The sequence below is a fragment of the Zootermopsis nevadensis genome, unplaced genomic scaffold (genome assembly GCF_977971745.1).
Source record: "Zootermopsis nevadensis isolate Lab colony 2312 unplaced genomic scaffold, Znev_1.0 Znev_ptg000011l, whole genome shotgun sequence".
Classification (NCBI taxonomy): domain Eukaryota; kingdom Metazoa; phylum Arthropoda; class Insecta; order Blattodea; family Termopsidae; genus Zootermopsis; species Zootermopsis nevadensis.
In genome coordinates this window covers 4,261,389-4,278,212 of record NW_028259143.1, presented here as the reverse complement: position 1 = coordinate 4,278,212, position 16,824 = coordinate 4,261,389, and the positions used below count along the sequence as shown (strand labels likewise).

Here is a 16,824-nt window from a genome sequence, read left to right as displayed (position 1 = left end):
TTTAAAAGAAGCAAACACTAGATGTAAGAATTTGCGTTTGCATATAAACCCAGTCGCGAAACGTCAAACCGAAATGACCGGACGAATTTGCTGAATGGTATATCAGAAACAGTTGATAGTCCCCGGGCAGGCTGTCTGTATATTGCTGATATGTGCTTTTGCCAACATGCCAAAACGAAAAAAAAGAACACCGCTTGATGCTAAAAGTATCTCGAGCTCATTTGGTTGTTGACTACACCAGGGGAGACAAGACCTATTTGGCATCAATGCAGTTATTTTTATGGTTTCCAATCACGTGTGTACATATAAAATTGCAGTACAATTTGTTGTTGTATTATAGCGGTGTCTAATATGTTCTAAAACATTCCTCGGCCAAATTCCAATATTTATTCCAGCATGTTAGAGCCTAAAACTCAGGCGCGGCAATCACATGACTTGAAAACGTTTATTTTAAGCTATGCTTAAACAGTGAACAGGTTTATACAGGGCTAACATTGCGATCCACGAGTTTTTTGAGTCGTACAGAATTCGACTGGAGCCCCTCTTCCAAAAGGATGCTGCCAAAATCCACGCAGAATACGTGAGGTGTCTGATAAAATGTGGAATCATATTTCTTACCTCCAATTGCCTTAACTACAGTAACAATACCATACTCATACCAACTTCATAACGAATCTGTCCGTTGCATTGCTGATTGTCTGTGATGTACCTACGTAAGGTAAGGTTAGTATTAAAACAAACTTAGTAGCCATAATTTCATAGGTTGTCGTGCAGACGATTATTAAACAATTCCTTACGAAGTTCTCTGTATGGACTTAAGGATGGATAGACTGAAAGATCGGATACACAGACGGACAGATAGAGAAAAATATAAATATGCAAAAAGATGGGTTATAGAATTTCCGAACATGAAATCAAAATGGCACCTGTGGTAAATTCGTACGTTCGAGCCACGGAAACAAAACAGGATCTTGAAACCTGTAGTGATAAATCGTCGGAAAAAATAAACATATGCTCAACATAAGTTGACTCCTATTGGACTATCATAATATTAAAATAATTTCAAAAAATGAGAAAACGACGTAAAATTCGTTTGACAACAACTACGACTAGCTCGCGAAACACTACGCTCTCATCAGGCGAGCAAATGACAAGTTATCGTTAACATTTGCCCTTGCTGCATCATTATACAGCAGCGTCTGGAAAATTTATGTAAACTTTATGAAATGTTATATCCACATCTTCCTAAAAATGTATTCTGTTCCCGGAATGGCCGTTTTTAGTAGGCCCCCTCTGGAATATTCATCGATATCGTATGAATACTTTTAAAATGATCGCGATAAGCTTTCAGTTGCACCAATAATTATCGGTATTAATTCTCAATTATAGTAATATTATTATAAAAAGGAGTGCATTATTATCACAAATTTCGGTGTTCGGCTGTAGCTGCTTAGTCAGCACGTAAAAATAAAGAGCTGAATTATCTTTATACCACCAAATCTGACCGAATTCTGGAAGAATACAGACGAGTGTAGTCCATGGCAAATACCTTACAATTAATTAGAGAAATGGTGAGCAATTATTTCTGGTAAAACCAGGCCAAATATAAAACTTTGTAGTCGAAAGTTTGTTTTTGTTATCCAACTACACCAACATAAATTATGATAACGAACATGGTCACTGGACTGTGCTTATCCTGTACAAGAAAGTCGCCTCCATCATGCAACGGACCGTAATCGATTCTTCGCGAGGCGTGGAAGCGTTAGCTATATGGATAAAAAAAGACTACAGATGTGTTCAGGTGCAGCAGATACTTCATAACAACTCTTACATTAACACTATTCTGCCCAAATTTTCGTATTCAGCCACAATCAACATGTCGAAATCATACAATAACAAATTGCATTTTCGAATATGCAGCAAAGGACCAACCACCTAGTCCAGAACATTCTTTATCGATGCAAGTTTCATCCATCGACATATCCAAAGCTCGAACACGTGTCTGCGATTATGTTTTGCAATGTCACACCCAACGAACATCCTAACCGCAAAAAAAAAACAAATTTAAATTAATATAAATGACGGATTCAATCAAAAAACTACTCAATACGTTTTTCTACTGTATTTACCCTACGTCTGCAATGTTGCACTTGGCAAAACCTGCAAATCGAGTAACATCCCTGAGAAAGAGTCGAAAGACAAATACCAAGAGGGTAAAGCAACTTCTATGCTGGGGTAGAAATTGCGTGACAATCTGAAATCAAAAGTATTCACAAAATTACTCTTCCCTCTACATCTTCCACCATATTATCCCCTAAAACACTTTGAACTCCCCCCACCCCCCCCCACCCATCTCCAGCCGAAAGAAACTCTGTCTCATGGTCTGTATGTAGAAATCGATACGAACCTTGCAGCTGCAACTTCTGTTTCATACGTACATAACCTTGTAATTGCAATGCACTGCTATAACAAAATATTTCTTGCGTATAAAATCACAAAATGTTCGGATCACAGCTCCTGTTTCACGCACTTCTCCAGCCACCCAGTTTTTTGTCCGATTCGTCCGGCAGTTCGAAGCGTTTTGAATGAGACCTTGCTCGGCGCCACTGCAGACACCCTTACTTCTGGTAAATCTTTGGCACACCCACCGGTTACGGGCGGGCGCCTGCGCTGGACGACTGCAGACACACGGCGTGTCCTCTGTCCGCGACAAGTATCACATTTCTAGAAGCACTAACTTCAGTAAGAAGAGTTCGCGTTTTGTGAATATCTATGTTCATAATTTAGGTCAACATTTTCTTTCCGAGAATATTTGCAAAACGCACGAGGAATTCTGTCATGCTTTATTCAACAATTCGCCGAAATCAAAATGGATGCATACATGATACGAGCGTGACTAGACAAGATTACAATGGCAGATGTGCGTCTATCTTTCAAGTGGAATTAACATTACACGAGTCATAAATCAACACTGCAGTCTCTGGTAACAACTACATGTTATCTAATTATACAGGTTAACTGTGGAGATTCAACTACCTGCTAGAGTTCAGTCGTTAATCCAACTGATGTGCTGTACTCGTTCCATGTTCAGTTGTAATGTTTATCGCGAACGTCGCTAACAATACACGGGGCACTACGGTGTTCTACGATTATTCACTTCCACAGATAACGGAACGAAAACTGTGATGAAATCAGAAGCCACCACAAGCTTCAACTCACTTGATATCAACATAATATTTCATGAAAAACGCCTAGAAATCCTAATGCCTTTCCTGTCACTTCACTCGTAACTCAACATTGATCCGCCCTCTTTCTGGTCGAAGCGAAACATTGAAAATCTACAATAACGCGAGCACGAATTAGTAAGGAAACTCTTCACATTAATGTTTCACTAATCGAGTTGCCAAGACTTGAAACTAAAATAAGAATTTAAGGTTATCCTGCAAGCCGCTTGGATCATCAACACAGCTCTGTCTTCAGAACCACCCACCACCTGTCTGCACAGTCACGACTATGAGTCTTCTACTGCTAGCTTTCGTCATCACTGCCTTTAGCTTATTTACTTCCCGAATGTTATCTTTCCATTAAAAAAAAATACATGAAAAGGGGGCCGGTTCATACTGACCGTCGGTAAATATTTACATATTCTTCTGTTAAACAGAAATATATCAGCGGTAAGCCAGGCAAGCACCACGTACAACAACGGAATGCGTGCTGACATATCTTTTACGACGCTCTGCTTAAACATTACGGAGTGCATCTGAGTCCTATTTCGGCGTGAAACAGGGGTTATCAAACGACGGTCCCCGGGCGGTATGAGGCCCGCCGGTGTCATTTATGCAACCAATGCATATTTTTACAATGTTATTATAACCAAGTACATGAAAAACAAATCAAAGCGCAATGAGTAGTATAAAAATCTATCTGCAATAGTAAGCTCGCAGCTGAGAGACGCTGGCTTAAGGGATGGCAGCTCATACGATCGAACGATCGAGTGATCGATCACACATACGATCGAGTGATCGATCACACACTATTCCTGCGCCAGTGAATCCATATCCTCGGCAACTTGTTACCAATTTAGAAGGATAAAATTAAACTTCATTGTGACTTGTACTTTTCTATCGGTTCCAGCTTCAAGCCACGGCGCTTAATTAAGCACAGGGAAACTTCACGAAGTTTAAACCAGCTGAAACACCGCGTTGGCGTACTGAATGTTTATTCAACCCGGTCAGACAGATGGGTTCTAGATCCCCGGCTCAAAATTACTAACCGAACACTGGTCTGTTCTGCAAATGACACAGCCTGACGTCATATGATAAAATTATTCAAACGCGCACTCCACAGTAAGGCTCGTTCATTTTGTTTGCATGAACATCACGTTTACTTTTCGACATCATCGCATCAGCCACTGAAGATGCTGGAATGCAACATGCAGGACACAAACCTCCAAATTCTGTCACGTGGGGAATAAAACGGAAAAGAATAGAAGTGTTAGTGGAGGTCAACTTGGAAGATACAACTGAAATAAAAACCTCCAGAGAGCTTCAGGCTTCAGATGCAAGTGGGAGATTTGGGGGGGGGGTCTATTGTGTCCCTCAAACTACGCACACTATTAAAACACTTCCGACATCTCTGTTAAAACTTCGTAATTTCACATTATAATGAAACAGCTGCAGAATTGTTACCCTTAAAAAATCTTCCCCTGTACAGGGAACTCCCGATTTACGAACGAGTTCTGATCAATGACGTTGTTCGTTATACGTTTTATATGTATCTTGCATTCCTGAGCTTTTACGATGCGTGTCGTATACCTCAGCAGCCATTTTAAAGCATTAAGAAATGTAAATATAATTTTACCTTTCCGCAATTCTACAGCCAGCTTCGTACTTAATGCATCTGCTGTGACAAGACGTACAACACGCTAAAATTTCCACCAGTTGGAAATCCACTATCGATACATATTAAATAAATATCTGAACAAATCTTGCAAGCTGTTTGTTTCATTCCGCATAAAAAATTCATCAGAATCCAGCACACTGAAACCACAATTTACGTGTATGAATAAACTCATGACGAGGTGATCGGTAGATTTCAGTGTTGAAGTGTTTGGCGATTACGTCATGTTTAAAGTCTTACGATGATGAGTCATGGTTAAGCCACTTGGAATTTATCAATCGACTTTTCGAGGACGAGCTCAAATTTCTGGGATCATAAAACCGAATCCAGACAGACATGCTTTGAACACATACCAAGTGCGTCAGGTTCGACGCTCTATAAAAGCCGAGATAGCTACTTGGTATAGCCCACTACCTAGGCCTAAGCGCTAGGAAACCTAGGTTCGATTCCTGCCAAGTGAACACGGCGTTACAACCAGAAAACCAACAACCCTTCGTATGTCTGAAGACGTCGCCCTTGAACAGACGTACCACCTGAACAAGAATGCTTATACGATGTGCGATCGGAAAGTTTCAAGACTGCGCCTATAAAAACCCGTACACTTATCTCAGGTATTAAATTCATCCATCACCCTCGAAGTAGTTCCCCTGGGAGTGAACACAACGATCCCAGCGCCGCTGCCAAGCCTGGAAGCATCCCTGGAAATCTTTCTTTGTCAGCCTGTCAAGCACCATCTGCGATTCTGCCTGAATCTCTTCTATCGTCTCAAATCTCCTTCCCTTTAGCTGAATTTTTATCTTTTGGAAGAGGAAGAAGTCACACGGAGCTAAATCCGTCGATCTTCGTGAATGGCCTGCCGAATCTTCGTAACATTTTCGGGCGTTGTACTCGAAGATGGTCGTCCAGAACGCTCGTCATCATCGACAGAGGTTCGGCCATTTTTAAAACGTGAATGCCACACAAAAGTTTGTGCACGACCAATTGCGGACTCCCCAAATGCTTGCTTTAGCATTTCATAGGTTTCCGTAGCCGTTTTGGCGAGTCTTTGGCAAAATTTGATGCACACGCCATTCCGAAATCGCAGGAGGGTCGGTGTAATGCACTACCAAAACGCCCGTAACTAAGAAACAAATGCTAATTCGATGATGCTGGCTGGCACACTGATTCACTATGAATGTAGGCCGCACCCCCTAAAGGCAGAAGCTCGTACTACATCCGGTTCGCCCGCTATTGACACAGTCTTGAAACTTTCCGATCGCACCTCGTAACAGCACCAGGTTCACGTTGGGTTGGAAGTTTGGATACGCTGCGTGATGTGGGAATAAACGAGCAGTTTATCTGAGGAGAGTTGCACAATGTTACAAATTTATTATGTCATGTCTTATTGCAGATTGTTCATGAGGTATGTGTCATGCAAAGGGCAAACTCAGGCAGCTTTCCTACGCCCTCCATATTTTGGTACAATATACAACAACAAAAAAGCAACTTCGAGTGACGTCATTGAAATCAATCAGATCACTTGAGTTGCCATTTCTGTTAAAAACGCGGAATGTAAATTGAGACTAGGGCAGAAAATTTCAGGGAGGGCCAAATTACTCCAATGCAGTCGCAGTTTCTATGTCAACATTCCACAGTTCTCTCGTCATACGTACTTTTTTAATTCCTCGCAATCACAATACACTTTTAATCACCTCTAATAAAGGCCATGCTGCCTATGTATGGGTGGCTGAAAGAATTTCGAACAGCAAAGGGCCGTCCCTATTGGGTGACGCTGTCCATGATTCGCGTAAGCGTTAATGTTCTAAAATCGAGCACGTGAATGAAACTCGATGTCCATTAGCGCCTTTTGATTAAAAGACCGACTGTTCCGGGAATCATTACATCGGTGTGCAAAACCATAACAGTTATGATGATAACAAAGAATAATTCGCATTACATTAGTAATGTCTCTTCCTGAAATAAGATTGCGGCAACTGGACACGTCCCAATGCAGATTTTGTGAAAACAGCTGATCAATAACCAAACACGCCAAAGAACCACCCAGCAACTAAAAACTCACTAGATAGGGTTCTAAATGACTTTATCACGTATTACGTTAAAAATATGGTTCCGATTAGAATGTAAAGGCTGAATTCATAAAATGGAAACCTGTTTGCTGGTGTCGTGAAAGTGAATGCTCCTTTCTCTGAGTTGTCAGATTGAATGACTGAGATTAGCTCATTCTAACGGACACCACAGATTAGGTGCCCCCTTCACTACATCTGAAGACAAGGACGGACTTTATTTTGACGTCCGTATGCTTACACTGCTTTCATCATTCTTGTTATCAAACTGTTTACGATTGTGCGTTGGCGAGCTGTGGTGAAGTCCCTTTGAACAAAGAAGTGATTATAATATTGACGTCTATCTCTTCTACGGAGGAGACCAGGTGGAGGACTCGTGAGTGCGTCTCTTGAAGGAATGAGACCAGTGAATTATAAGAAAGTCTCTCGAAGGAGAGAGACAAGATTTCTCTCTAAAAGAAACTACAAGTAGCCCTCGATTTACGCCGGGGATGAGTTCCTGAACGAACCGGCGTAAACGGAATCGGCGTAAATTGAAACTCTTCTTATAACGTGAATCAATGGGAAGTCAATGACATGTTCCCGGCACCCAAACATTGACGAGTAATATAATGGCATTACATTTAAAGCTCTGAAATAACGTAAATAAAATAAAGGAACTTTAAAAAATATATTTTATACATTTACAATCGGCAATTCGTTGATCCCCACGATTCTTTCATGTGATTGATGCGTAGTCATCTCTGCTGTTATGCGATAGTTGCATTCATGTAAGACGCCGACCTATAGAAAATCGCGTAGTAAAAATAACTCCGGTAACTCCGCAGAGATTAAATTAGTCCTTTGAAAGTTTAAAGCGCCAGGAATGAAACTGGATAAGATCAAACTCGCATATGCAAAAGTTTGCATTTCACAAACAGATTTTACCGATTCATCGATCTCATTGGAGCAAATTCGCGTTAACGAAACATACGTAATTGCAGAGATGACTGTATTTATAATTTTTATTCAAAATCAGCGATGTAAGAATTACGATTTAGTATAAGAATCATTTCGAGATACATTGTAAAACGTTATAAATAACAGTAAAATATATTTTTTCCACTTTCTGACTTTCTGGTTTCAAAATCGGCGTTATTCTGAATCGACGCAAATCGAGGACTACCTGTACTAAATAAATATACTGAATTTTAATTGCAGTTGTAACTTTACTCTGCGTTCGATCCCCGTTAGCGACCCTGAGTTAGTTGGAGCAAAACAACGAGTGTGGACGGTTATAATACAGTCCTCGAAGCATCGCGTGTTTTATAACATCAGACGATGGACAACGTCCAAAAACTCCTGTCGCGTTCTTGCTTCAATGCAATTTCGTGCTTTCTGTTACGTTGTATTACTTGTTAGAGGGAACGGTGGAAATGTACAGTTATATTTGTTTATATGTCAAAAATAACCACTGAATGTATAAATAATAGTTGGCCATTGTAGGAGGAATAAGCAATGACATCAGCACAGTTGATCTTTTTTGTTGTTTAGGGTCCACGCAGAGCACTGACAAGATGTGTGACATCACGTGTCTATTTTCATTCCCATTTCACGAGAGTTATAGACTGTATCTTTTACAACTGGTAAAAAGGGCTTAAGTAAGCAGAAATTACATTTGACATAAGCCCTTTTAACAAGCACCAACACGTAACATATTCCAAATAGCATGACATATGCCACTCTGGAATGACGCCAATTGGCCCTTAAAATAGCAGAAGGTAGGATCTAAGTGCAGAGTAAAAAGCAGGTCAGAGTGGGGCAGGACTAGCACAGCATCAATTTAACTAAAAGATAAAGGTTCCGAATTTATTTCATTCTATCGTATTTACAAGAACTCTCCGACTTCCATCAAGTCAGTTTCTCCAAAATTTGGTATCTACCTGCACGTCCACATAGTGTTACAACCCAGAAAACCTATATCGTCATGTTCTAAAACACGCGCGTTCATAACATTCCACGTAAATGTTCGTAACTTCCCTTAAATTGTGGAGAAATGCGGTGGAACACACAAAAATTGTTGTCAAATTGCCTCCCGTTACGTTCGGCAACATCTCTTGGATTACGAGACTTTCATCGTTGCTTGCGAGCAGTGCAATGTGCTAAGAATAGACCAACGTCTTACGCGTAACACAGTCAGCAGCGGAATTGGCAGAAACTGTGAGTGGAGTACAGAGTACTCCTGTAGGCAGATACAATCACTGAAAGACTTAGAAGATGAATCATTAAGTATGATTGGTAAATATTCAAAGTTCGATCATAAGAAAAGTGTGTCGTAGGCATGTGAGTCTCGTTAAAGAGAAATGCGGAATATTACAGCCGTGATAGTCTCCTGATAGACTTATATAGTCAGCTGGTTCAACGCGTATCTATCGAACAAGACGTTTAAAATCTTCTGTGAACAGCGTATTTAATTAGGGGCAATCCGAATATTAAAAGGGGGAACTTACAGAATGAAATAACAACATGACAAACCAAATCAAATTTCTACGTAATTTTCTGTATGAACGTGGTAGGTCATGAACACGTAGCCTAGAAAATACAATTTCAAAGTCAAAGCTTAATTATTTAATATTTATACTGAACCTTGCAGTTATGACATGTTCGTATTTACGTGATAAACACATCAAAACTCAAGTTTCATAATTTCAATTACTGGTTCAACCACTGATTTTGTAATGTGAGTTTCTTACATCAGTCAAGAAGTTGATCTGTTTTGAGGGAACATATTGCCCTGACAACGGGCATGACATATTTCTCAAAAATGATGGTAACCAGGTACAAGGCTACATTGTACCATATCAATCACACAAGGTACTTGATTGATTAATCACAACGTGGATACCCGGTCAGCCAAACTCCTCTGCCCCACCGATCAGCACCATCGCATCCCACTTGCCACCTCCTGTCTACCCTACACGAGGCTTCTAAAAATTAAACCTTAAGATCGCAATTGGAGTGTTTCCCAAAATGCTGCATAATTATCAACATCCGACACAGCTCGTCCCCAAAAGACGAAGACTTCAGCAGTGAAAACTTTAGGACAAAAAGTAGGACACAGTGTCCACTCTCACAAAATCAGGATCAAATTACCCCTGAATTATACTGGGAACGACCCATTCTTCAAGTGCCTGAGCACTGCGGTCCCAACTTTTCGTTGGCTCGATCTGTAGACATTCAGTAGGACTCCTTGGACGAGGGATCGGCCTCTACCTGTACACAGGACAGCACAACACAACATCCATGGCTTGAGTGGGATTCGAACCCATGGTCCCAGCGACCAAGCGGCACAAGGCCCACGCCTCAGACCGCGCGGCCACTGCGGAACCCCCCCCCCCCCCGAATTAAACACCAGTGGAAAAATCCTGGAATAATACAGTAAATAAAACGCTACTTCAAGTTTTCATTTAGCACTAAAAAAATTCAAACTTTTGTACTCACTTTTTGTATGTATCAGTCAGTTGATCTAATTTTCCCTTCAGCATCTGAGCGGAAGGTTCGGAAAAAACTGTGAGATAGGTGAGTACGGTCCCTGACAAAAACAGCACCTCTGCTTGAAGAGATCTCTGGCCTTCCACTTCCGACAAGAGTTCCTGTACAGTGCAAGTGTAACTTTTACCAAAGTAACATAAAATCACATATCAATATTGTAATATCATTTTTCATGAAAACTTAAAATGATCAGTAAATTTATATGGTTTGAGATGAAATTCAGTAATTTAGACCTCTAAATCCAAATGTTTGGACCATGTTTCCATTGGTTCTTATATTTTTAAATTTTATTTTTGTCAGACAACTGCAAATTAAAAACAAAATTTTGTTCCGTGATATGCGGTATTCAGTGTCGATGGTAGCGGATCTGCGTCTGCAAGACCGAGCACTAACATTGCTCATCCCTGGTGCAAATCTCCAGTGTAGCAATCATCTTTACATCTTGGACAACTGAACCACACTCACAGCACGCCACTGATTAACCCTGAGCTACGGAATGACTGGGCCTCCGCAGTGTTGTAAATCGTACAACAAAAATATTCTAATATTAAGCTTACTTTTTAAATTCCCCTATTGTATTATCCTATAGTTAGAAACTAGCAGCATTTACCTGGATAGTTTGCTTTGCTTCCTTGAGTTGAGCTTTTGATCTCACGACGGTGTCAATATGCCGAGCTTTCTCCTCGTTACCGGAAATGAGAGACTCAAACGACTGCCACTTGGATTCAAATTCCTAAAGAACATAAAAAGATTACAGAATATTCGGCCAAGAGAGATACGTTAATAAATACCACTGGTGCGAAGCATTCATGTCTTTACAGCGTCCAAATGTAATGCTTATGCATAATCAGCTCACCTCCCAGTGCTGAGCTAGTTTTGTCAGTGTGTCTCGTCTGTTCTCGAGGCCACTAACTAAGTCATTCCACTCTTGGTTAATGTTCGTTAATTGTTTCTCTATATATTCACGGTTTGCAAGATCTGACTGTCGAGTGATCTCACGCCCCCGTTCATTCAACAAGTCGATCTCGGACTGTTGATTCTGAAAGGAAGGAAATGAATCAAATGACTAACAAGTCATCTTTATGGTTACAAGTAATCAGAGACACATATAAAATTTAAAAATAGAAGCACTGAAATAAATGGAAAGATCTACAAGAAATATCATAAATATAAGACAAAAAACTTCAACATTACTGTGCTTCAGGCATGACAGACTTTTATTTATAAAATAAAGAGAAATGGCTTACATGGATATCGTTGAGTGCGTGCGTTATCTTCTGAATATTGAAATGTAGTCCAGCAAGTGATGTGACAGGTTCATCTGAGAACTGAGTACGAGCAAGTACGGATCTGACTTTATCTAAAGTTTGGCAGTAGTCTCGCCAGATTTCTACATTTTGCTCAAGCTGAGCTTGGCGAGATCGAGCCGAGTTGAGCGTGTTCTTTAGAAGCTGCGTATGTTGCTGCTGTTCGCGGCTCAACTCTTCTTGCTCTGAACCTGTTAATGATGGCCAAATACGATCTGCCGCCTGCTGAATTTGCTGTGACACTAGTTCTCGGATAGATGCTTCACTGCTGAAAAATATCTATAAAGAACAAACACTTTCAGTACCGTCAACATCAATTGTTTTAATGTTCATGTTGTGAAAACTGAGAACACCCATGAGTAACTTTTAATAACTGGGACAAGGAAATAAACATAACCTATATTATTTTTTGTGTACTCACTTTATGCTGTTCTAAATCTCTGATTACACTCTCAAAGTCCACTCCATGCTTCCCACATTGCAGTTTGGAATCGGCTTCTTTGACCCACGCGTAGACATTTTCCTTGAGAGCAGCGTACTCGAGTCGCAGCTGCCGATTTGTCTCCAGATATTTACCACGTTCTTCTAATTCTTGCGGAAGAGTTGAAAGTAAGGAATTTGCTTCACTCATTTGCTCCATTAAGGAACCAGGCATTCCTTCCTCATGTCGAATAGATTCTTGCACGGCACGCACTCGATCCAAGTAACTGTTCACATTCTCTGCCAGTGCCTAATTAAAACAACCAAATCATAATTGTATTTAAATCTATATGTCAGTTACGCAAAATAAAGCTACGGTAGTACCGTGATTTAAAGATCCCTGACCGAGCCAACATAACGTAGCAAGTCCCAGCTATCATATAAGAACACAGTATTGTTATCAATCATAAATATAATTATTAATTTTCACATTATGAAATAATTTAAAGCAAAAATAAGGAAAACTTCATTTGGCATTCTTCTGGACACAGCCTGGTATATTAGGCCACAAAAAATTTTTACAAGTAACTTACTTTATGTTTGTGAATTTGTTCCTGAACACTAGCGGGATCTCTTTCTAACAATGGTCTTGATCTGACTGTGGCCTCGTTGGCATGAAGCCAGTCTAGTACGGCTTCTAACTCAACAGCCAGCTTCTTGTGTTCTGCAGCAGCCATTTCGTGCTGTTCTCGTTGTTTCTCTACTGCCCTCCTTAGGGCTTGCAGCTGTTGCTTCAGTGACTGCAACTGCTCGGTCACGTTGTTACGGTCTACAGCCGAACCTTCAGCGGCTATCTGCTGCCCTTTATCAGTTGCAGATGCCAACATGGCCTCACATTCCTGGATTTTTACAATCACCTAAAACCAATGGATAGAACTGAGATATGCTGTTGAAAGTTTCCAATTTTTGGGAATTATTTTCACACTTATGATATTTCACAATTTTAAGCACTTATAAAATTACAAAAAGGTGTTACGCAGTTATAAAATTTAGTATTTGATGGATGTGTTGCTCATTTTTGTGATTTTTATTTATATACATACACAACAATCAAACCCTCTTAATGAGTCCAGATTTTTACCATAAAATTATTTTTTTAAGCACTAAAATATAATCCACAGTGTAAGGGTTAACTCTCTGAGCTACAGCAAATTTCTATCTAGTAAACATATGCAAAAATACATACGTCATCATATTTCTTTATTTTCTCTTGAACGGTGTGTCCTCCTTTCTCGATGTCACGCACCACTTCCGTATATTTAGTAATGAAAGTCATGATCTCAGTGATGAGAGCAATGAACTGTTCACGTAGCAGCAGTAACTGACGCAACTTAGCAATTTGTGATTCTATAGCTTGAATTAGATCGTCCTGTTGCTGGTTGATTCCTTGAAGTTCGCCCGTATTTCCCATTTGCAGATCTCCAAGCTTCACTTTATTTGTTTTTAAATCAGCCAGAATTTTCTGCAAACATTAATATTTAATTAATATTTTATTTAACAGTGAACAATCACATATAAAATGACTAAACCTGATACCTTATGATAATACACTACATTTCTCTTTTGCAGATAGCTAATTTAAAGAACAATATACAAAACAATACATAAACTAAAAAACACTCCATATATAAAGGAAGCCATAAATTCAAATTCCTTTAGTCGTGCAGCTCTATCGCTATTAACTAACTAACTAACTAACTAACTAACTAGATGGCTTACTGAACCCAAAGGTTCATCACTGAATTAACCAAAGCCCTCCAATGGACCATGTTCTGGGCCAACAAAATCCAGTCTCCTTCAACTCCTATCCCCCATAGATCCCGCCTGAGATTATCCTCCCATCTACGTCTAGGTCTCCCCAGCAGTCTCTTCCCCTCAGGCTTCCCGACCAATACCCAGTGCACACCTCTTGTCCCATCCATGTGCGCTACATGCCCAGCCCATTTCATTCTTCTCGACTTAATCACCCTGACAATACTGGGGTAGTAGTACAGATTTTTAAGCTCATCATTATGCAGTTTTCTCCACGCCCCATCGTCTTCCCTCTTAGGCCCAAATATCCTCCTCAACACCCAGTCTATCGCTATTAACAAGAAAAAATAAATGTTTTACACACCTCATATGATGCAAGCATTCCCTGCACATCTTCCACCTTGCTACCGACAGGCCGGTTTAGTTCTTTCAACTCTTTCTGAATGTCACTCATGAAATTGACACACTCTTCAACCTTAGCAGCAGCTTCTTTGCAGTTTTCGATCTGACCTTTGAGACCGTCAGATCGGTCACGGATGACGGTTGAGATGCGACCATGTTTATCTTTCATTCCATTAAGCTGTTCGGATAGAGTCATCTTATCTGCCGCACTCACTGTTGGCAGGATGGCCTTACCTTGCTGAATAATCAACTCAATCTGATCCCCTATCTTACCGGCTTCATCGTTCAGTTTATCATACTGAAACAACAACCAATCATAAGAAATAATTTGGAATAAAATTAGAAACAGTTAAAAATTTAAAAATAGGTCCTTTGTAACTGTATTATGGAACAGCATGTACTGTGGTTGTGGATGGAGGAAGTAGTTTCCAATATGGATGGTAGCTGCAAATATTTTTAACAGTCAATCACAGGTAGCAGACAAGGTTATATCCTTCAGCTAGGGGTTAACAAGTCACCACAAAAAAACTACCATGTTACAAAATCTTGCACAGGGCCTTAGATTTGGATTGATTCTTTGGAATGACTAAGCAATGGAAAGATAAAATTACATTCACAAATTAACAAACGATTGTATCTAGAGACTGCCTGGTTATTCACTTCAGACACAAATCATGAACATATTTACATATTTCTTATAAGTTAAAAACATGGAGAAAGTCAAGAATTTTGAGCTTAAATCTGGAAACTTTCATTTTAAGGGAATCTGTACTACAATATTATGCACACGATCATCAAGTTGAAAACAATATTAATTCATAATTACTGCTAGTATCTCCATAGAGATGAAAGTGTTTTAAAGTAAAGCAGGCAGCATAAGTTCTTTATTTAAAGTAATGGAGTTAGATCCATAAAAAATGTTTAGTCCTTAAAACAATATTTCAGTTTCCCTTATTTGCTTTTAAGTAACCAAAAATTTTCTACACGAGTAACATTTTAAACCAGGCCTTCTCAAGCCACATTCCATTAAACACAGCTTACTTTCTCTTCTATTAAACCTGTATATTTAACTCAGCTAGTTTCTTCATACAATTCAATAATCCCAAGTGTCCTACTTAAAGAAGTGCATTTCAATGCAAAGAAGAAATATTTAAATTGGCAAAGGGTTAAGATTGCCTGAAAAAGGTCAGTGAGCCAGAGTTGTGGGCTAGTTTCTTGTCTTCTCACCATAAACACATTCATTTTTAGGATCACAGAAGTTAGTGGTGCTTTGGTTGAGGTCAAGCTGGTCTTGTTAACTCCAGGTTAAAGTTCAGCCAGCAGCCCTGTAGTACAGGAGCTTAAATACCCTATTACCACATGATGAAGGTAATCATGAACATCTGTAAACAAATTAAACTTGCACTTACCTTGGAAAGCTGTTCCTCAAGTAATCCGACATTTGGTGCTCGAATTTCAGCCGAAGTAGCAACCTCTGCTTCATTCAGCCACTGTTGACATCTGTCTATGTCTGCTTCAAATTGCTTGCGCCCTTGCAGTAAGTCAATTAAAGAAGCCAATTTATTGTCGGCAAGTTTCTTCAGAGCTTCATACTCATCAATTGCAGCTGGACGAAGAGCAAATGTAATAAAGCAGAAAAATTAATACAGATGTTTTATTACAGTATAATTCAACAGTAAACACTAAATGAAAAATGACTCTCTTTAGGACTTGAATATGTGATTATGCTAAAATTTAAACCTCAATAAACCACATTCAGAGTCAATTATTCTTTTTTCGACTTCATGAGTTGGAGTCTTCAGACCCATTCCATCCATGTAACACCTTGATCCCTACACCTCATTCTGGGTCTCTTCATGTTTGGAGCCATTTCAATCACTATAATCTATTTCCTAATCTTCATTTAAGTATTTTCATCCCATCTCCAGTGCAGTCTTCAAAGTAGCTGTTTTCAAAAGATTTATTTCTCCAATAAAATTTTGTATGCACTTCATATGAGCCTATTCAGCTCAATATAACATTGATTAACAAACTTTTACACACAAAGAGAAGACTTTAATCATTACTTAATTCTCCCCATTCCCCACTTATTTTCTCTCTCTTTAGTCCTGTATTTTCCTCAGTATTATGCTCTAAAATATTTTAAACTTATGAACACTAGAATCACTGTGGCAAAGTGAGTCAATTTAATTTAAATACATTACTCTCCAAGCAACCATAACTATATTCCACTAATTATAATTTGTCTGCTCACTTATTTCATACCTTGGATGATATTTTGTAGCCTCTTCTTATCAGGTTCACTACATTCTTTCAGTAGAGCATTTGACTGTTTCTGAATCTCACTCAATTTGCTTCCATTGAAGTCTTTGATGTCATTCTCAAACCCC

General features: G+C 39.5%; 1 protein-coding gene across 1 annotated transcript in view; it reads right to left on the bottom strand.

The window, feature by feature from the left end:
* Positions 1–16,824, bottom strand: part of Msp300 (Muscle-specific protein 300 kDa) — a 134,845-nt gene that overhangs the window by 36,582 nt on the left and 81,439 nt on the right. The window contains exons 85-94 of the mRNA XM_087347119.1: positions 16,700–16,823; positions 15,844–16,040; positions 14,397–14,732; positions 13,467–13,742; positions 12,814–13,137; positions 12,222–12,530; positions 11,741–12,079; positions 11,350–11,532; positions 11,104–11,226; positions 10,443–10,594 (exon numbers count right to left, since the gene is read on the bottom strand). Of these exons, the coding sequence (XP_087203245.1) occupies positions 10,443–10,594; positions 11,104–11,226; positions 11,350–11,532; positions 11,741–12,079; positions 12,222–12,530; positions 12,814–13,137; positions 13,467–13,742; positions 14,397–14,732; positions 15,844–16,040; positions 16,700–16,823 (2,363 nt within the window). The remainder of the gene's footprint in view (positions 1–10,442; positions 10,595–11,103; positions 11,227–11,349; positions 11,533–11,740; positions 12,080–12,221; positions 12,531–12,813; positions 13,138–13,466; positions 13,743–14,396; positions 14,733–15,843; positions 16,041–16,699; position 16,824) is intronic.